This window comes from Boleophthalmus pectinirostris, unplaced genomic scaffold, assembly GCF_026225935.1.
Source record: "Boleophthalmus pectinirostris isolate CB_2022bp ecotype Guang Dong unplaced genomic scaffold, ASM2622593v1 HiC_scaffold_16, whole genome shotgun sequence".
Taxonomy (NCBI): domain Eukaryota; kingdom Metazoa; phylum Chordata; class Actinopteri; order Gobiiformes; family Gobiidae; genus Boleophthalmus; species Boleophthalmus pectinirostris.
Window position 1 is genome coordinate 33,753,436 of NW_026571095.1, and position 22,727 is coordinate 33,776,162.

Genomic DNA, 22,727 nt, shown 5'->3' on the forward strand with positions numbered 1-22,727 from the left:
AGGCATGTCCCAGTGGAGGAACTCTGTTTTCCTGATGGCCTGGGAACTCCTCAGAGAGCCACGGAGGAGCTGGAGGAAGTGTCTGGGGAGAGGAAGTCTGGGAGTCCCTGCTTAGACTGTGATGAACTCGGATGGATAGAGACGACACATATTAAAAAATGCATCAAGTTCCCACTAGTAGTAAAGAAAAGGTCAAAATGATTTCAATTCCTTTGTATGTACATGTGAAGAAACTGACAAAGGCCATTATTCATTCATTCATCCAAACCTTCCAAACCCAGACACTCTGACTCTAGAGTGTGCTGTAGTTGTGAGGCCAGCAGAGGGAGCTAGAGGACCAGGACCACAACCACAGCGTCGTGAAGGCCTCTGCTGTTTGACTAAGCACATGATTTAGATTTAGATTGATTGTCATTGTACAAAATACAACGAAACTGCAAATCTGTAGCCGTAAGAATGAATAAATATAAACACATTCTCACATCCGTACATACACTGCACTTAGTTAAAGAGTCTATCATGAGAAGACTTTTGGTGTTCTGTAATATTTAGACCTTGGCTTTGTCCTTTTTTTTTTCCAAACGTAGAAAGTGACACGAGCTGAAGAGGATCTAGTACAAACTGTCGTGTGTTCTTAAGCAAGACACTTCACCATCTTTGCTCAGTGTGGTGTGTGAGTGTTGGTGGGGGTCAGATCGGCAGTTTTTGCTTTTGTCCCAGGGCAGCTGTGGTCACAATATCTGACCACCACTGAGGAGAGAATGAATAACACGACGTAATGTGCTTTGCCTGTCTTCAAATACACAGTGATGCATTATGAGTATGATGAAAACCACTACATATATTGATTATTTGTATCTGTTTCCCTCAAATAAACACATCAAGCCAAAAAGAGAAGCTGATACTGGACTGTACAAAACTCAACTGAAGTGAACATTTACAAATAAGAGCTCATCTGAGTCCTGGAAGAACAAGAGTAACAGGTGGTGTGTATTGGCCTATGCTCCTGTGTGTTTTGAAATGTAAAAAGCACGTAATAAGAACTCCCCAATTTAATTTCTCTCCAGCGACTATAGGTCAGGAATCAGAATACACTAGATGATTTGTGAGAACCCCAGAAGTGCGAGTTCGGGCACCAACCAATCAGCGAAGAGACATATATTCTGTGTTGTCAACGATTCCCGAGATCGAGGATTTCTACCTATGGGATTTGATGCATTACATACGTCACGACCAAATAGCAGCGATTGGTTAAATTAAAAAAGTAATCGCTTACCATCGAGCAAACGAATCCTAACGCTGCGAGGTCAGACGGTTTTTACGAAGTGAAACCAGCTGATGAATCAGGCTTCTAAATTTGGTCCACGAGATCATATCAAATCTGTATTAGAGCTGTCCACTGGCTACAGATAGACTATACAGACATTATTTATTTAAAATGTTGTTATTATTTTATATTCTGCTTGTTCTGGATTCAGTGTTTAAGCAAAACTATTATTAAACATTTATTTTAATAAGAAAAGGTTTAACATTACATATCTGGAAAGAAGAGAAAACATGCAGATGTTGCTGAATTTTTTCAATAAATATTTAGTTTGGCCCAGGACTTAGTCCCAGTTTTTAATTTTGGTCCTTTGTGAATTTGAGTTTGACACTCCTGATCTAAGAGTTTACGAGGTGGAATGAGTGTGCTCAGCTCTGGAGATAACAATGCATCAGGTTTTTTTTCTTATAAATATAGCGCTTTTCTGGACCCTCAAAGACACTTTACAGATCATTATTCATTCATTCAATACTGCTGTTGTACTACTGTAGCCACAGCTGCTCTGGGGCAAACTGGCAGAAGCGAGGCGGCCAATCTGCGCCGTCGACCTCTCCAATCCAATCCACTTTATTTCTATAGCACATTTCACAAAGAAACAGTTTCCAAAGTGCTGCACAAATAGATCGAAATAACAACAATAATATAATGATAAAATAAATGCTCAGATTTAATCATACTAGTCTTAAAACAATAAAGCCAGTAAAATATGTTGTTGTATTTTTATTAATAATAATAATAATAATAATAATAATAATAATAATAATAATAATAATAATTAATTAATTATTATTATTATTATTATTATTTATTTTATTAATTTATTAATTAATTTATTTATTTATATGAGCAAGGTAAAACTAAATCAACAACACTATCAAACACTAAAAACTAACACTAAAAACAAGGACATGTACATGGACATATTTGGGGCCCTGGTGCTCAAAAGGAGGAGGATGAAGTTTAAAAAAATAAATAAATAAACTTATAATGTCCTACCCCGATTGTTTTACATAATCACATGGTTAACACATATATCTTCGTTTATGGTCGCACAAACTAACAATAATAATAAAGAAGGAACAAAGTAGAAAAGTAAACAAAAATGAGAATGTTAAAAAATAAATAAATAAATAAGAGCAAAAACAGCAGAATAAATAAAACCAATAAAATACAATAAAAAAAAATAAACACCGATAAACACCAACACTCACGCGCACACCAGTTTCATATCAGGCAATGTGGGTGAAGTGCCTTGCCCAAGGACACAAGGACACAGACTACGCAGGAAGAGTCTTACACATGAATGAAACATGAACGCGCCTGTAGTATTTTGGAGGAAACCTGCACGTGGTTTCAGCTCCAAATCGTCACGTGGCTCCTGTAAAAAATCACCCAGGAATAAAATAAATATTCTTCTTTTTCATGTGTATGACTAAGCGCCGGGTTTTGTTTTGGTCCGTGCGCATTTTGGAGAGCTCCGAGTGCGCCAGCATGACCTCACCGCTCGCGTGCGTAATCACCTGTTTGTTGAGACAAGCTCGCGCGCTTTGTGTCTGGTGAGCGGCACGAGCGCGGGTTCGGTACGGGGTGCGCGTGCGTGGATCTGTGAGTACTAGCTCTTTGCGTGTGCGTGTGCGTGCGTGTGTGGCACAGATGAGCCACTCTGCCTGGCACCTTCTCCCCGCTCTCCGTGCGCTCCGGGCCGCCTGAGGAGACACACCGCGGCTCCATGGCTCCACACCGGTACTCCCCGTCCTCCGCAGCCGCAGTCCAGAGCGAGAGCAGCGGCGCCACGAGCAACTGCTACGGTAAGACTGCTAAAGAATCACATGTCACTACAAAATAAGATCTAGAATTAATTTAAAATATATATTCCTTTGTTTACGGAGTTGTTTACTTTGCTTTTGGACCCAAAGTTGGAGTTTTTGATTCTTCTGCACTCGTATTTTCTTATTTTATGGCACAAAAATCTATCAACAACAATCAGAAATATATGCCAGAATAGTTGGGGTAAACAGGTAAATAAACCACGTAGTTGCTGACATCAGGTTAATAAGCAGACATTGCGCTGACGGAGCGATGCGCGCGGGGCCATGTTTGGCACGGAGGATTAGTGCGTATTAGCGCGCGCTAATGCCGTGGAGCTCAGCCCTCTGCCCTGTCCGGGACAAGACCAAGTACTGCTGCCATGTGTTTGATAACTCACTCTATTGTGAAACACAAGTACAGTAAAACTGGCATTCACAAGAAGAACAATAACAATGTAACCTTAACTGTCAAGATCTGTGGAGAGGAGACCTCGAGGCCCCAGACTAAAGAACTTTATCACTAGGTCTTACTTGACTTCGATGTTGTTGATGGGTTGAAGTGATGATGAAAATAAATAAAGAGAAAAGTCCCAGCGGGGGTTTCAAATCCTGTTAAGTCCTGTTTTCGACAGGAGTTAAACCTTTATAATGACTTTAGTCCAGATTGATCAAGTTAAGTCCTTTTTAGTTTTTGGTTTTGATTTGATCCTGGTTTAGAACAGAATCAAGAAGTCCTGTTTACGTATTTTTTTGGGCCTTCCTTGGTCCTGGTTCAGTCCTGCTTTAGTCCTGCTTTAATCTTTGTTTAGTTTGTGTTTCTTCCTGTTGTTTTGATGTTTGGACCTGATGGACTCGTGTCTCTCGTAGACCTGAGCAGAGTTGTTTTGTGTTGCAGGAGAGCCACATGCATTTGACCCGTCTTTCAAAGGACCCGTCCGCTCAAGGTAAAACATGTCCACTGTTTTAGTCAGCTCTCCTCTTTTGTTTTTGTGTGTACAGTTTAGTAGTGAGTAGTGAGTTTATTTGTAGTGAGAAAGTGATTTCTCACGGCTGTACATGTATTAGTAGCTGTTAAAGAACACTTTATTCATTATTAAAGGCAAAAACAACAGACTTGTCCATGTGTGACCACAGTGAGTTATGAATGACTTGTATAGGGACATGTTTTCTCTGTGTTTGACTCTGGGGGGACAGTGGGCACATGAGAGTGAAAAACTGGAGTGCCCAGAGGAAGTTCACACACAGGGAGAACATGTAAACTCCACATGTCCACTCTGTGGTCAGAGCGGAGGTTTCCTCTGGACTCACTGCTGTGATCCTTTTTATTGTAAAACATAAGGGCTAACCACTCTGCCACAATTACACCCTGACTTTGACAAACACTGGGAGATAAAGTGGGTAAAAAAAGAAACACTGTGGCCACAAAGGGTCATGTTTCACTCTGATCTTTTGTAGCACCAATAAATCCATGAAGGGACCGACCAGTTCTGAGTGAATCTAAACACACACTTATGGTCTGATCTGATCATCTAATTACTCCAGTATCAGATACTCATCATTTCAGCCAAAATCGTACCGATCTGCAAAGACGAGACAAACAAAAGTCTCTGATCACTGATCTTCTTTCTTGTGTTCTTCTCCCTCGTGTGGTCTCCTCAGGAGCTGCACAGACCTTCTGTGTTGTGTGCTCTTCGTCTTGGTGCTCTTCTCCTACAGCGTCCTGGGGCTCGTGGGTGAGTCACACATCCTCTCGTCCACCACAGGCTCCAGACTAACTCGTCAAAATGGCAGCTGTACCTGAACACTAAACCATCACGAGTTTGTGTTTATCAAATAAATGATGTGCCTATTTAACAATAAAGCAAATAACGTATTTCATTTCCACATCATTTATTAACCTTTATGTGAGTCCCGTGTGCTTTCCTCTACTACTACTCCACTCCTCCTCGTCACTCCCTCCCTCTCTCTCTCCACATGGGTGACATCATATAGGATGACATCATCTTGTGCCTCCTCAGCTTTTGTCCTAGTTTCCCTGAAGTCCACAGCCCCTCCCTCCCTGCAAGAAGCGCCTACATCTAAACAAACCACCAGCGTAAGATCTTATAGAAATCTGCAGAGGAGGACTCCCAAAACCAAGAGCCCCGGACCTGATAAAGGACGGCAGAGGAGGGGCCCCCATGTGCTTCCTCTCGGCTCAGTGTAGTAATCACCGCTCTCTGTGTCCTGTACGGGGCTGGACAATTAAACACATTTGGCTTGAGATGGAGATGGAGTCATTTCTACTGCTCCATGTTCATGTTCAGGTTCATGATCTTTACACTGAACATGGCTGTGATAGAAATAATCATTGTTTTTATTGAAGCGCAGAAGGATGTGAAGTATAAACACAGCCCCACCTTCTTTCTGGTCACAGTCCGCTCCCTGCTTTTGTCCGTGGCGATGTTATTTTTTATTATTACTCCATTATTGTTCTTAAACTTACAAATCACCGTAGAGACACAGGCAGAAACAAACCACCCTTGACATTTAGCTCAGTTTGCGAGTGTTTCCAGGTTCTTCGTTTTAAAAAGACCTGTAATTTAAGTTCTTCTCCACACACTGCAAGTGACATATTTAAGAATATTCCAAGTTACGGCATTTATTTTACTTATCTCCATGGGGACAGACACCCGGCCGAGGTACGGGTCAGATCTGTGGAGAGGCTGGCACCCTCATGTTTTTCACTGTGTCTGTCGGCGATACAATTTATGTTTAGTGCAACACCGATTAGTTTAATGCCATATGGTGGAATATTCCAGTGAAAACGATAACATCTCTATGGGCACAAGCAGGTGGCGGACGCTGCTCTAGAAAAGTTACATAATGAATCTTTACCCTTAAAAGGAAGGGGTCTGTGGAGCAGCACTTTAAGGTTTTTAAGCACTAAACTGTCGGCATTTCCTCTTAAAAATCTGAGACCGGATCATTTTAATCTAAAGCCAGACTGTTGGTCCTTGTTAGGGACGTAACGATATCGAAATCTCACGGTGCGATATTTCTTGCGATATTTTGAAGAGGCTCATTTAATTGTAGGTGGGACACTTTTTTGCTTTTAAAATACCCTGACAAGATTTTGGTGCGATTTATTCCCATCATAATCTCAAGAATTCAAGTAAAAACGTATTTCTTCGTGTTGTCTGCGCTGAAATGAATCATGGGATATGTAGTTCCCGATGTTCATAAGCTGCTGCTACTGTAAACCCACGTATTTAAGCAAAGGAACTTGTGATTGAGACACTTTTGACGATACGATGTCATGCTATTTCAGTTTTTGTCACATCTCTTGTCCTTGTTTTTCCAGCCTGGCTCCACGGAGACCCCAGGAAGGTGATCCACCCCACTGACAGCAGGGGCCAGTTCTGTGGGCAGCCGGGGACCCCCAACGAGTAGGTCCCTGAATACTTCTACTTTACATTCACTGGTGAAATATTATGACTTGTTTTGACGTGACGTTGTTCATTAGGTAAACGTGGACAGTAATATTGTACAGTACTGACTCTCTTAAAGCTGCATTACTCAAATTTCCTGTTCACATGTTTTTAAATAGTTTTATATGATTCTTTGGGATAAGAGCTGATTGTTTGTGCTCTGACAGTCCTCCTGGTTTCCCTTGTCTGTCAAAGATCCATGCATTTGAACACTTTCTTACATAGTTTGAAAATCAGACACCCCAAAATTATATCCTCCTGGGACCCGAAGAAAAAAAGTGTATTGCAATATGTGTTTTTTTTGTGACATTTGTATTTGTGACATTGACATTTGGGTGTTAAATCGTTGTGACACTCTGACAAACTTCTATAGTCGCCTCAAAATTATTATTATTTTTTTTTTAAATCATAGTGTAGCCACAAACTAACTCCTATAGATTTTTTATTTTTTTTTTTAATCCTGACATGATACTGCCTTATAATCCCCAGTCCTATTTAGGCAGAGGAACCTTGTCCCTCCATTAATAGTCTGTCTCAAAACACTTAAAACATCAACTTGTTTAACTCAATGTCCACTACAAAGGACACAAATGAATGGGCCGAGTCTCAGGAGGATATTAAGATTGTAATTTGTTGCTTGTGTCTTTCTTACAATGAAATGTATTGTATATTGTTTATATTGTTTTATATTTTGCTGTCCTCTGTTTCTGTGTGTGTGTTTGCATGTGTGTGTGTGTGTGTGTGTGTGTGTGTGTGTGCGTGGTCTCCTACAGAGATAAGCCGCTCCTGTTTTATTTTAACCTCCTGAAATGTGCCAACCCAGCCGTCCTCCTCCACCTGCAGTGCCCCACCACACAGGTACCACTCAGACACACTGCGTTGAGCTAATTTTATTTATTTTATTTGTTAAATAAAATATGTTGTGTAAGCAAATAAATAGTAAAAGTACTCAGCTTCATATTACAGGTGCTGTACCTGCTTTGCTTTATTTTGTATTTGAACAAAATGTGTCCTGCCCCGGCCCAGATATATTGTATAATCAGCTCTTTAGGCTTTATTGTTTGCATGTTTTATTGTCAGAGAAGTGTTTAGGAAGTGTGCATTAGCTTGCTAGTTAATGCTACCATGACAAAACTCCACTCTGGTTTTTTAGAGTTATGAAAACTTCAACTCATCAGGGTGAATTATTAGGATGCTCAAAATCCTTTGGACCACAGAAAACTGTTTAAAATGAACTAGTTCTTTTTTTCACATTTTAAGACAATAAAAAGTGTTCATATTCTGAATATTTAAAAGTCTTTTGAGCGCTGCATGTTGTCAGTGTACCATTTTCACACATGTTAACTGTGTGTGTGTGGTGTGTGCAGATGTGTGTGTCCCGGTGCCCGCACAGGTTCCTCACGTACTCGGAGGTGCAGCAGCAGCAGAGTCTGGGCCTGGGCCGGAGCTCCTGGGAGGACTACAGGATCTTCTGTCGAGCGAACTTCAACAGCCCCCTCAAGGTACCTCCACGGTCAGACCTCTATGACCCGTCCAGGCCTCCAAACAGACCCCTCTGCTGTGACTTCAGCCAGGCTTATATGATCCATCCAGGCCTCCGAACTAGGAATGGGCATGATTAGTCGACTAACTGATCATTAAGAATACTGTCAATCACATTCATTTTTAATCGACAAACTAAACGTAGGTTTCTGTGCATAGCGTAGCGTAGGAGATGAGACTCGAGTTGTGCCTCACAGTCCCACGTTTGGTCTCTGGCTCCTTGGAGACACTGTTCCACTCAGTGATGTGTTTACAGCGCATCAGTGTCCCGAGTATGATTGGGTTTGTCCCGGTTTCGTCATGGTGCATGTAAACGCAGTATCCTGGTTACTGCAAGTAAAGTTGAGTCACATGCGTCCAAAAGACAAACAGTCTTTTCGGTCTTTTCATCACAACAGTTGCCAAAATAAATAAAGTGACCAGCATAAATAAAGTGAAATGATGTTAAATAAAGAGCTGCACTAAACCTGCACACGTCTGATCTGTGAAAACATGAACCATCTCCAACACGACACAAACACAGAACAGACTCACCATCATCATCATCATCATCATCATCATCACTCTGAACACTCATATTCCACTGAGTCGTGTCCTTTAGTCTGACAGAAATTGAACCGCATCATCGCACAAGGAAAGAGCTGTTTATTTCAGCGCTTATAGTTTATGCAAATGAGTCATGTGGTTTTAACTTTTGTTTCTGTAAAACGTAAACAAATGTGTCAAAGCTGCATTAAACACATTATAATGTCAAACGGGCTGATGTGGCTCTAGAGTGTTTATGGTTTATGTTTATATGTAAAGTTGAGTTTATTTATGCGGATTAGTAATAGTAATAATCATGATAATTTTACTTTAAAATGTAAATGATTATTCAAAAATCGATCATCAGTTCTCCCGACGATTTATTGAGAAAATTGAATGCCTGTGCCTACTGGACCTCTCTGCTGTGGGTTTAGTCGGACGTTCACATGGACCCTGTGCTGTGTGTTTCAGCCCGTGTCTCAGGTGCTGCGGGACGAGGATTGTCCCTCGGTGCTGGTGCCCAGTCGTCCAGGTCAGCTTCCTCTTCACTCTGCTTCCTCTGCTACAGACATAATTCATGAGTATAATAAGATAAACCCAGCCTGTGCCATTTTGGTCTTGTATTTGATTTAACTGAGTGAAACATCCTGTTATTTTTGAAAATTGCTGTGTTACTTACATAATAATCAAATATGTACAGATGTAGCTCAACACCACATGCTTTTAAAGTGAGGTGTTACACATTTCATTTTTATATTCAAATAGTTTCAGATGCAAATAGTTCTTGCTCTTTTCACATTTTCATTGTTGTTAAATACAGAATAATCTCCTCTTACTCACCTTTCCTACAGTCTGGCTGTTGAACCTCCCTCTTCTCCTGCTCTTAATCCTTCTGTCCTCCTTAGGCCAGAGCTGATCTTGGTCTCCTCCTCTCTCCTTGTCTCCTCTCTCCTCCTCTCTCTTCCTGTCTCCTGTCCCCTCTCTCCTGGTCTCTCTCTCCTCTCTCTTGTCTCCTCTTTCTCTTCCTCTCTCCTCATCTCTCCTCTCTCTCTCTCTCCTCTCTCCTCTCTCCTCTCCTCTCTCTCCTCACTCCTGGTCTCCTCCTCTTTCCTTCTCTCTCCTGGTCTCCTCCTCTCTCCTCTCTCCTCCTCTCTCCTGTCTCCTCTCTGGTCTCTCCTCCTCTCTCCTCTCTCCTGTCTCTTCTCTCTCTCTCCTGGTCTCCTCCTCTCTCTCCTCTCTCCTGGTCTCCTCCTCTCTCCTCTCTCCTGGTCTCCTCCTCTCTCCTGGTCTCCTCCTCTCTCTCTCCTGGTCTCCTCCTCTCTCCTGGTCTCCTCCTCTCTCCTGGTCTCTCCTCTCCTCTCTCTCTCCTGGTCTCTCTCTCTCTCTCTCCTGGCTCTCTCTCTCCTGGTCTCCTCCTCTCTCCTCACTCCTGGTCTCCTCCTCTTTCCTTCTCTCTCCTGGTCTCCTCCTCTCTCCTCCTCTCTCCTCTCTCCTGGCTCTCCTCCTCTCTCCTCTCTCCTTGTCTCCTCTCCTCTCTCTCTCTTCTCTCTCCTCTCTCTCCTCTCTCTCCTGGTCTCCTCCTCTCTCCTCTCTCCTGGTCTCCTCTCCTCTCTCCTGGTCTCCTCCTCTCTCCTTCTCTCTCCTGGTCTCCTTCTCTCTCCTGGTCTCCTCCTCTCTCCTGGCTCTCTCTCTCCTCTCTCCTCTCTCCTGGTCTCCTCCTCTTTTCTTCTCTCTCCTGGTCTCCTCCTCTCTCCTGGTCTCCTCCTCTCTCCTTGGTCTCCTCCTCTCTCTCTCTCCTGGTCTCCTCCTCCTCTTTCTCTCTCTCTCCTGGTCTCCTCCTCTCTCCTGCTCCTGGTCTCCTCCTCTCTCTCCTGGTCTCCTCTCTCTCTCTCCTGGTCTCCTCCTCTCTCCTTGTCTCCTCTCTCCTGGTCTCCTCCTCTTTCCTTCTCTCTCCTGGTCTCCTTCTCTCTCCTGGTCTCCTCCTCTCTCCTCTCTCTCCTGGTCTCCTCCTCTCTCCTGGTCTCCTCTCCTCTTTTCTTCTCTCTCTCCTGGTCTCCTCTCTCCTGGTCTCCTCCTCTCTCCTTGTCTCCTCCTCTCTCCTTGTCTCCTCTCTCCTCATCTCCTCCTCTCTCCTTGTCTCCTCTCTTCTGGTCTCCTCCTCTCTCCTGCTCCTGGTCTCCTCCTCACTCGTGTCCTGCTCAAGCTTCCTGCCCTGTCCTTGTCCCTTGTGTTCTTTTCTGAGGTTGTGTGTGTTCCTCTGACTCGTCTTCTTGTCTTCTTGCCTCTTGTCTCTTGTCTCCGGGTCAGTTCTGCGGAGGTGTCTGCCTGACCTCTCCTCTCACAATGGCTCTGTGACTGTGGCCAACAGGACTCAGTTTGTGGACGCGCTGGAGAACGCTCGGAGCGTCTCAGAGCTACAGGAGGCCGCCAGGTACGACCCCGACCACAGAAAACAGAACACAAAACAGTCTTTACGTGACCACATAACAGCCTCTACATGATTGTATCTCTTCAGAAGGTTTGACTGTTTTGGGGGATTGTGAATAGGCTCTGTGCAAAACTGACAGTTAATTTTATAAAAATCATAAAACATAAAATAAACAACTTATTAAAATTTGAATTCCTTAAAATCAAGATTAACTATAAGTGTGTAGAATAGTTAAGTTTGTGGCATTGTTACAATATTTATTAAACCTTGACACACACACGTCTCTCTTTCACTTGAAGCATTCATTTTATTTGTGTACTTTTTTTAACATGGCGTCAGTGACTTTCACCCACAGCTCCCTGTTCACAGTCTTATCTTTAAATATTTATTCATTTTAGCATGACTCAGCAAAAACCTCATAGAGATAAAACTGGACAGGAAGTAGTGAAGTCAGTATTGTGTACAGAACCTATTGTCTGGCCTGTTTATGTATGTATGTATGTATGTGTATGTATGTATGTATGTATGTATGTATGTATGTATGCATGTATGTATGTATGTATGTATGTATGTATGTATGTATGTATGTATGTATGTATGTATGTATGTATGTATGTATGTATGTATGTATGTATGTATATGTATGTATGTATGTATGTATGTATGTATGTATGTATGTATGTATGTATGTATGTATGTATGTATGTATGTATGTATGTATGTATGTATGTATGTATGTATGTATGTATGTATGTATGTATGTATGTATGTATGTATGTATGTATGTATGTATGTATGTATGTATGTATGTATGTATGTATGTATGTATGTATGTATGTATGTATGTATGTATGTATGTATGTATGTATGTATGTATGTATGTATGTATGTATGTATGTATGTATGTATGTATGTATGTATGTATGTATGTATGTATGTATGTATGTATGTATGTATGTATGTATGTATGTATGTATGTATGCTGTATGTATGTATGTATGTATGTATGTATGTATGTATGTATGTATGTATGTATGTATGTATGTATGTATGTATGTATGTATGTATGTATGTATGTATGTATGTATGTATATGTATGTATGTATGTATGTGACTTATTGAGTGCAGTTTTTAGCTATTTTTATTTTCATTTTCCATTTTCTTTCAATTAGAAAAGGAAAAATACACAATAAAACCAGTCAAAAATATAAATAAATAAAAATATTAAATCCTCATCGAGATTTTTCACCCATGAATTCTAATGTATTCAAAACTACTTAGATTTAGAGAGTTATTCAGACCTTCAGTCCATGTTTTATCATATATTTGTGTATTTTTATTTACTCTTAAACATGCCTTTGTGTGTGCTGCCTTCTGTGTCCTGCAGGGGGATCACAGGTCTGCTGGACACCAGGGAGATGGGACTCAAGATCATGGAGGACTACGCCAAGTCCTGGTTCTGGATCCTCATGTAAGTCCAGACCAAAGCCCAGAGACTGATACTGCGACACGCGGAGCTGCGTTACCTCTGTTCTCCTCCAGGGGGCTCCTGATGGCTCTGGTGGTCAGCCTGGTCTTCATCCTGGTCCTGAGGTTCACAGCAGGTCTTTTGCTCTGGGTCACCATCCTGGCCTTCATCCTGCTGCTGGCCTACGGTCTGTACTCGATCTGGGGCTGATATACATTCATTTTAAGGTTGTCGGAAAAATAGATAGCCAGATAATAACTGATTTCTAACTGCCCAATACTTCCAAGAAATTCCAAGAAATTAGCAGAGAACAGGAACCACCCTCCATTTAAGCTTAGATGACGACAGAGTCAACTGTTACTCAAGGTCCTACAGAGGAGGCACCTGAGCCAGGGTTTGGGGTGGCCACTTTAACTCAAAGCTACTGTAGGAAGATATAAGTTCATGTTTAAAATCACAATCACAGTCACAAGAAATATTTCAGAACATTAACTTCATAACTACAGAGCAGCTGAAATGAATGAGGATGAACCCAACCAGCCTGAAAAGATAGTTGAGTGAAAATATGACTCAGGGACCGTTCACACCTTAGGGTAGTTCGCTCCACTTCAATAATACTTCAACAATATCAGATATGTCTTATTTTAAGTAATTAGGGTGTGTTGTTTTGCTGAAATTTGCCCTTCAGAGAGCTATAAGGCAGCGACTTTCTAGTTTTCTGTCAGAACTGAAGCTGCTTAGTTGAGTGAAGAAATTATTCACATATTCACCCCCAACAAACTTTTTTTGAGAGGCAGAATTCATTTTCCATTCAATTCATTGATAATTTATACTAAAACTTTTTACTCTTTAGTCACTGGTATCAACATAAAACATAATATAAAAAGGACCTTTCCTGAATACTTTTTTCACATGGGTTTGATCTGCAGGGATGTGGGTGTGTGTTCTGGAGTTGTCCCGTCTGAGGAGCAGACCCGGCTCTGAGGTGACCATCACTGAACTGGGCCTCCACACTGACCTGCAGCTGTACCTTCAGCTGCAGCAGACCTGGATCCTCCTCTGTGAGTCAGGAAACGTAGCTTTTAAACATTTGCTTCATACCTGTATTTGTGCAGCTGTCTCACGGTGGTCCCTCCTCTGCAGTGCTGTGTCTAGGCTCTGCTGAAGTGTCTGTTGTGCTGGTGCTGCTCTTCATGAGGAGGAGGGTGCTCATCGCCATGGCCCTGCTCAAAGAGGCCAGCAGGTACACAACAACAACACAACAAAAAAAAAAACACACAACAAGGGAACAGCCAACAATTACTAATACAAAACATCTTCATATGTGTGTGTGTGTGACAGGGCCATCGGGCAGATCACCTCCACACTCTTCTACCCTGTGGTCACCTTTGTCCTGCTCACCTCCTGTGTGTCCTACTGGGCCCTCACTGCTGTGTATCCTTTGACAGAGGCTGGACGAGAGCAGAACCAAAGCAGGACCAGGACTATGGACTTGACTTGAACTTGAATGTCTCCCTCAGACTGCACCTGCCGCACTGTGGTTTTGTTGTTGTGGTGTTGTGTCACCACACTCAGAAGGCTGCAGTTCAGCAAAAATAGACTCTCAATGTAAAACCTTCTCAGAGACACCCTCAGCCTTCTCACAGATGTCTCAGTAATTGTGGTGATAAGAGACAAAGAGGCAGTAGTGGTATCAGAAGAAATACTACAGGAAGTATTTGTAGTTATGCTGAAGGTGCCAGTGAAATCATAGACTGTATAAAAGAACTGGACTAAGCGAGTGTGACATCACTCACAGCGTTCTGCGCCGCTCAAATGAGGCTCACAAGTGCTCGCAGTTACAAGAGCGAATCTGGAGGCAGGCTCTATATTATGAATAGGATATTTTTGGATGGACAAAATAGCACAAAAAAAAAAAAAATTCAGGATCATGTAGAGCGGATTAATGCCAACATTTTAAGAACAAAATGACAAGGCTCACAGCAGCAGGTACAGAGAGAGACACGACAAGATTCCAATGTAAGTCAATTGGAGTCAGGGTCACAAGGAGCCAGAAGAGCCTCTTGGCAAACTTCCTATTTGGCACCCGGCGGCTAGCACATTATGTCCACTCATATATACGGTCTGTGAGTGAAATGGAGATCGATTCCATCCTGTGTTTCTGTGCAGTATGTGTGTATGTTTGATGTATTCACATAAATAAATACATTTTCCTGAGCTGCAGTGGCAGACACTTGTCTTCTTCAGGGAAGGCCGTGTACAAAGTCATGGCTCCGGACGAGAACTGTCCTCACGCCAACAGCACCTGCAACCCCGAGGTCAGACCACCACCACATACACACACACACACACACACACACACACACACACACACTTCTGCAACCTCCAGCTCAGTCCACCTCCACAGGAACATGCACACACACAGACCATGGTTTAACATTGTTCCTTGTAAACACACCTGAAGTGTCAGCCGTGCATGTTGGAGTCATTTCTCACTTGCACTATTTGAAACTTCATGGTGGTCGGCAGTACGGGTCTGTCCAAGACTCCGCCCACAAGAAAACGTCACCCAGGCACCTAATGTTACATAAATACACAAAAGCAGGATACAAAACAATACACGACAACAACGTGAACAATGATAGTGTTGTTATTGTGTTCTAATCTCAATCTCGTACACTTCTGCCACCTTCAGGTCAGTCAGTCTCTCTGAACCTAACCCCAACCTTTAACCCTTCAGAATTTAAAACCATGTTGTTGACCTAAAAGTAAACACACTTCTGTCACACTCGTGTTAGCCTACGTAAAAACATACTGAATAACAGGACACTGACACTGATGTTTTGTCCAGACCTTTAGCCGCTCGTTCGTGCACAGCGCCCCCTCCTGTGCTGGAGCTCAGTGCCTTTTTGCCTTTTACGGAGGAGAGACGCCGTTCCACAGACACCTGCCCCTGCTGCAAGATGGCCAACCTGCTGGTGTTCCTCTGGCTGCTCAACTTCAGCCTGGCCCTGGAGCAGTGCACCTTAGCAGGGGCCTTCGCCTCGTATTACTGGGCCCGGAGGAAACCCCAGGACCTGCCCCCCTGTCCGGTCTACTCGTCCTTCAGCCGAGCGCTCAGGTACAGCACAGGACTGCACTGTAACTATGGTATTACACTGAGGAGTCACGCTGCAGTCGCGTATTGATTTTGGTGGTTATTGTCATAATGATGGTGAAGGATCATCAAAATCAGGGGTCACCAAACTTTTTTTCTCTGGGGGCCACATTATGGCTCCTGACTGTGATGGGGGCCAGGGTCGGCTCAGCCGTATAACAGAACTGTATGACCTTAACTGCACTACAGAACTCTGCTTGTGCAACTGTCACAGTTTGATCTCGAGCTTGTAAGGTGATGAAAATTCGGAGGCAAATTCGGTGGCAAATGTAAATACGTCATATAATTATTTAAATATAAATATAAATACTTCATATAAATATCATTTTTTTATTGAAAAAATCAACATAATACAAGATATAGACATGTTACTATTTGCCAAAAATGTATTTTTGAAAAATTGGCCATGACAACTTTTGAGGATTGCCTCATAGGGCCAGTTCGGGGGCAGTTTAGCAATCTATGATGCTAAACCATAGACTGTATGTAAGTGAAATGAAAGAGTGTGGTATCACCGAGGCAATGGAGGCTCGCAGATACAGTTAAAGCTAAATTGGAGCAGAGCTCCAAAGAGCCAGTCAGGAGGTGGCTGAAGGTACTCGTCCTTTCCTGCACTGCCTGTTTTGTTTTCAACAGAATTTAGCAGGAGCACAGTCGACGCAACAGATTTTCACCCATGCTATTTGGAATGTGGTGTAACTATCTCCATTTACACAGTCTATGTGCTACTCTGATAATGCAGATGATGCAGATGATGCTAATGATGTTGCTGAGGTGATGTTGTGTTCGCATGACAGTAAAAGTCAGTCTTACCACTGACTTTGCTTTTGCGTCGTGTTGTGTGCAGGTACCACAGCGGCTCTCTGGCCTTTGGCTCTTTGGTCCTGTCTCTGGTGCAGCTGGTGCGCATCCTGCTGGAGTATCTGGAGACCAAACTCAGAGGTGAGCCTCCTCTTCTCACACTCATGATCTCCAAACGGGGCTTTACTGTGTTCACCTGAGACTCATCAGCTGCACCAACTCCTGAAGAACAGATATTATGTGTTATTGCTGTAGGCTTTAAAGTATTGTTTCTCAAAGCCTGGGCCGTGATCATCAGGTGGGTGGCAAGAGATTTTTTTTGGGTCGCCTTGTCATGATCTGCATGTAGGTCTGAGATATACAGTTCTGACACTCTGCTCCTGCACCTGAACTGGAACTCGCTATAAAAATGCAGACCCACTTATCTCATTAGAAATGTTGAAAGGTTAAGACATGTTTTGTAAAATTTCTAATCTTTTTTAAATTATTGTATTGACTTTTTTGTTCCAATATTTCTGGTTCAATTGAATGTTGAAAAGAAAAAGAAATTGGCTAAATTTCATGTCCAAATAGGCGACTTATGCATCCTTTTATTGCTGCTTCAGTGACTGTTTAAAACTTGAGTAATACAAATTGTTCAATAATGGTCAAATCCACCTTTATTTTGTGATTTACGAATAGACTTTTAAAATATAATAGATATATAAGAGTCCCAAGAAAAAAAGTTTGGGAAACACTGATTTAAAGCATATTCTTGAGTATCTTTGCTTCAACATTTCATGTTTTAGAACTAAAAATAATGTCTGTTTTTCGAAGACAGGCATTGTGCGTTTACAGTGTTTCTATGATACTGAGTACTGGGGTTAGGGCACCATCTCCTGGCAGCAGAATGAATTACATTTGAAAAAAACTACAATTTGGATTTAACGGCACAAAGATCTCCGGACCTGTCACGACAAAAAAACTGGGAATTTAAAATGTGTGATGTTGTATTTTGGGGCTTAAAGGGAATGGACGACTAAGCAAGGATTCATCAAACAAGCATGAATAAAGCAAAATACAGGAATATTGTTATAACATGAATAAAAGCTCAAAAAAGTCAGTTTTGCGTAATATTTGTTTGTAGACAGTTGTGCAAAACTGACTATTTTCAGCTCCATAAAATTATTCCCTCATCCAAACACACCAGCAGTATTTGGTTTCAGACACATTTTTCATGAATTTTGTTTCCCAAATTCTGTCCTTCTTAACACTCGTGGGTTAAGATGTGGGTTTTAATTTACCAGGATTGTTACGTCATAGGTAAAAGTCTGGAGATCTCCTAAACCATTGCCAGAGTTCTGCTGTCAAAGCCCATTCATTACAACCCCCCCGTTTTTGTGTTAGCATGTCAGAAAAAGTTGTTAAGTTTTAAAAGATAAAAAGCTGTAGCATATAGATACTCAGGAGCATGTTTTAAGTAAAAAAATAATACATCATTTGTGTCCTTTAATTGCATTGTTCCACCGTCCAGTGTCTGTTACCGTGACCAGTGTGTGTTTGTGAACAGGACTGAACAACCCTGTGTCGCGCTTCGTCCTCTGCTGTCTGAGCTGCTGCTTCTGGTGCCTGGACAGATTCCTGCGCTACCTGAATCATAACGCATACATCATGGTAAGAGCAGGGACTACTTTTCTGACAGTACAGGCCCTGGTTAAAGCTGCTTTCTCTCAAGGTCGTTTATGAGCGGGGGACTTAGAGGAAAAAAGTTTGTAATATTATCTGTAATAGAAATGGAGGATTACGAAGTTAGATAATGAAAAATGAAATGAAAACGATCCGGTGAAGAGGAATGAAAACACAGAACAGTACCTCCCTCCACCTCAGTGCCCGACTTCATCAGACTCGCCTGGTTGATATTTAGTACATGTGCGTATCAGAATGTGAAATCAGGTTTTATAGATTACATTTTAATTTGTTTTGATCGTGGCGTGTGTGAGGCTCTTTCTTTATGTAATGCAGTTATGTTGAAACTCACCAGGTGGCGCTGTATGGGAAGAACTTCTGTACATCTGCGCGTGATGCCTTCTTCCTCCTGATGAGGAACATGGTCAGGTAACGGCTTCTGCTCTGTGTGTGTGTATGTGTGTGTGTGTGTTGGGAAAAAAATCTAAATAAATGTAGTGAAAAGTTTTTCACTACAGTTATTCTTTGATTTGACCACAGGGTGGCAGTGGTCGACCGCCTCACAGACGTCCTGCTGTTCTTGGGCAAAGTGCTGATCGCTGCAGCAGTCGGTATGATTTTTGTATGAAGTTCTGGTTATTTAGTTAAACCTGTCACATGTGTAGGTAATACAGGTGTAACGGTACACATACTCGTGCTGAACTGTTTCAGTACGGGACATTCGGTTCGGTGCAGGTCTGTGCATGAGTGAGTTCACGCAATTTGTTGTGTGTTTACGTTCCTCGACTACATGTGCAGATACACAGAAGGCTCAGCTCTTTAATATTCATGAAGAAACTCGTCCATGATTCAGCTGGTGTCCTGCCTTGACTACGTGCCTCCAAACCACATGAATCCTCACAAAACTACAATTGTCGCACCCTGGTCCTCACTCTCACCTTTCTCCAGAACAGAATTTATTTTTTATAATAGTTTATACATTTGCTGCTTATTTGAGAATATTTTATTTAACTTATTACTATTACTAAGCAGCATCTATTTTATTTTCCTGTTGGTTCAACAAACAAATGGTTTTGCATTTTGTTCCCAAACTGTATCGAAAATGAACTAAACTGTGACCTCAAAATCGAGGTACACACTGAACTGTGATGTTTGTACCGTTACACCACAGTAGTTAATTATTTTATTATTTATTATTTAATTTTACTATTCAGATTATTGTTTTGAGCTTTTAAACAAAGTCATTATATAGTATCTTTATCGCTGTGTGTGATTCCAGGGGCCGTCGCATTCTGCTTCTTCACCAAAAAACTCCCCGTGCTCCAGGAAGAGGTCCCACAGCTCAACTACTACTGGGTCCCCCTGCTGGTCAGCCCTGTAACTACACGTGTGTGTGTGTGTGTGTGTGTGTGTGTGTGTGTTTGTGTGATATTGATGACATGACTGTGTGCAGACGGTGATGCTGGGGGCGTATCTCATCGCTCACGGTTTCTTCAGTGTGTACGCCATGTGTGTGGACACACTGTTTCTCTGCTTCTGTGAGTGTGCACACACACACACACACACACACACACACACACATACACACACACGCACACACACACATACACAGGCACACACACAGACACACACACAGACACACACACACATGAAGTTGCACTTAATTCCAGCTCAGTCCTGTTTAATAATGCATCAGTTTTATACAGCACTTTTCTGGACACTCAGAGACACTTTACTGTTCATTATTCAGTCACTCCACACCCAGAGGTGGTAAACTACTACTGTTGCCACAGCTGCCCTGGGGCAGACTGACAGAAGCGAGGCTGCCCCAGGCCCAGAACCAGGCCCAGCCTGTTTAGCTTTCGAGATCTGACAGGATCAGGCCATAACAAGCTGGTATGGCCACATACCACATCCTATGTCATCAGAGGTATAATACTCCCTACGGCAGAAGCATATGTTAGCAGACTAGACTTGACTGAACATTGTTGAACTAAAAGCACATAGATCCATCTGTGCACTTCATCCATCACAAATGAGAACTGGGGATGGACTCCTCACACTGTGTAGTTGTATGAACTGTGCACAGGTCCAGTCTCACTTTACCTGCAGGGATGTTCCACAGTGTGGCATTAAATGTACCTGCTGTTCATGTTGTTTTCTGATCTGTGCTCTGACCAATCAGGTGATGACCTGGAGAGGAACGACGGGAGCCTGGAGAGGCCATACTTCATGTCTCCAGAGCTTCACAGGATTCTGGGAAAACCTCAATGACATTTGCACTCAGTTCAATTTGGACTTTAGAATTTCTATTCTTATTTGTACATATTGTTTTTTATGATCGCATGAACTTGAATCCTGTTTTTCACACATTTTTTATGCTTGTTTATTGTGATGTTGCGATGTTCTTCTTTCACAGGGCTAAGACATCAGTTTATTGTTTGCTGAGATCAAAATGAATATTGGGAATTTTCACAATCATCACCAAACTGTTTCAGGCACATGTACTTGTAGTTCACTGAAGCTCTAAGGGACAGGGACACTGGGGCAGCTGTTTTTACTTTTTTAAATTAGGTTAATTCTTTATTTATTTGAGCATCTGGATGAACAATGTTTTTTTTTTTTTTTTACTTTTTTAAAATGTATATATTTATGTATTTATGGCTCAACTCGTGCCAACCACAGTAATGAAGTCTGTCCCTCTGGATGTGCTGCTGTAAAGTATAAAGGTGCACTGTGTCATTTTTCTGAGCTCCTTGGAGATAGATGTAATGCCACTAATGCCGTTGTGTGGAACATTCTAACACCACGGAGACAAAGTGACGGATCGTACACCAAAAAGTGACATAGTGCACCTTTAACATTGTTTGGTGGTGACTTTATGGTTCATATCTCCGTAACTTGAAGCCCACGCTTGTTCTGGAAAGTCAATTTTCGTTTCATTTTTCCCACAGACATTTGGAAAAAAGAGTTAAAAGACATTGAGGAGGCTAATCAATAACTAATATCCATAACACGGCTGTTTTAAGTCCAAAACAGCACGTTTAATACACAGATTTCAGCAAAATGTTGTAATAAATCAGCAGTTTATAAAGGTGTAAAAACGTATAGATGAGTTTACACAGAGATGATTGGCCCTGAGCTTTCAAACCTTTAATAGAGCCTCGAATCATTTCTCGTTCCTCGTTCCATTCTGCTTTATTCCTTTCCTCGATTCTGCAGGAAATGGGTGAGAAAGTCTCGTGACACAGCGAGGAGACACAGGGAGAGGAGAGAGGACAGAAACTCCTCACTGAGATCAATAAAGTTTGATTCTTTTCTCTGACGTCTGCCTCCTGGAGTTAACCTGATTCATCAGCCAGTTTCACTTTGTGGAAACCATCTGACCTCGCATCATTAGGATTCGTTCGCTTGGTTTTTTAATTAACCAATCGCTCCTATTTGGTCGTGACTTATGTAATGTGCCGGAATGCTCAGTGGTGTCCAAGTAATCGTGAGCTTCACAGCTCTTCGCTGATTGTCCAGTGCGCGGTCTACAACTTCCAGGGTTCTTGCAAACTGTCTAGTTTATTCTTATTCCTGACCTAGTCTAGCCAGCTTGGCGCCATCTAGTGCCTCCACTCAGTGGTTCACAAAAGCCCCAGAAGTGCAAGTTCGAGCACCAGCCAATCAGTGAAGAGTCATATATTCTGTGTTGTCAACGATTCCCGACATCAAGGGTTTAAAGCTGGAGCAAAGAGAATGTTTGGTGAATTTTATCAAGGGGAAAGACGTTATTGTCCTTCTTCCTACAGGATTTGGTATAAACTTAATATATCAGTTATCCCCATTAGCGGCGCATTACATACGTCACGATGAAATAGCAGCTATTGGTTAAATGATACAAAGTATCCACCTACCGATGAATCAGGCTTGACCTAGTCGCTGGAGAGAAATGAAATTGAGCAAGGTGGCGCTAGCCTGTCTATCCTGAAGCGTCCCTCATGTTTACTCTTTCCTTCCATGGTTTTCTTTGGAACACTACTTAATTTGACACATTTGATTGACAGCTGAAAAATGGAGGATTGAAGAGAGAAATTAATCAAGGAGAAGGAAATGAGGACAGAGAACTGAGACGCAGCCAACATGGAAAAATCCTTGTTTACTCCCTGAACCGAGGACGTCTGCTCACTGTTGAACTCCATAATCTCCACAAACACTGGCACATTAAGATTCATAAAGGGATGGTTTAATAAATGCATGATTTACAGTGACAGCTGACACAACCCACACACTCCCCACGCCTGCATGTCACTACAATATTCTACATTTGAGCGTTTTCCTTACCTCGGTCGAATTGGTTTGGTATTGGATATTCGACACATTCAAAGACAATACACAGATTTTTTTCAAACAATTTGTGACATCTTCATAATCATCCAGGGTATAAATCACAATACAGTAATTATTAAAAAAAAAAAAAAAACATTGACCACTGGCCATTGATGATTTTTCTTTCCTTACCAGAGGGGTGCCAACAATTTACATCACAAATTAAAT

The 22,727-nt window shown here is 42.1% G+C and overlaps 1 protein-coding gene across 1 annotated transcript; it reads left to right on the forward strand.

Moving 5' to 3' along the window:
- The first annotated feature begins 3,031 nt into the window (after positions 1–3,031).
- On the forward strand, positions 3,032–20,462 carry LOC110167075 (choline transporter-like protein 5-A). Its single transcript, XM_020932378.2, is given in 23 exon segments — positions 3,032–3,132; positions 4,028–4,076; positions 4,792–4,865; positions 6,476–6,560; positions 7,376–7,460; positions 7,970–8,104; positions 9,141–9,201; positions 10,977–11,100; positions 12,485–12,568; positions 12,640–12,752; positions 13,495–13,626; positions 13,709–13,808; positions 13,907–13,999; positions 14,796–14,883; positions 15,417–15,527; positions 15,529–15,686; positions 16,570–16,664; positions 18,073–18,176; positions 18,544–18,617; positions 18,729–18,799; positions 19,468–19,556; positions 19,642–19,726; positions 20,374–20,462. Coding segments are annotated over 23 exon segments (2,178 nt in total). The 5' UTR covers positions 3,032–3,053.
- The last annotated feature ends 2,265 nt before the right edge of the window (positions 20,463–22,727 follow it).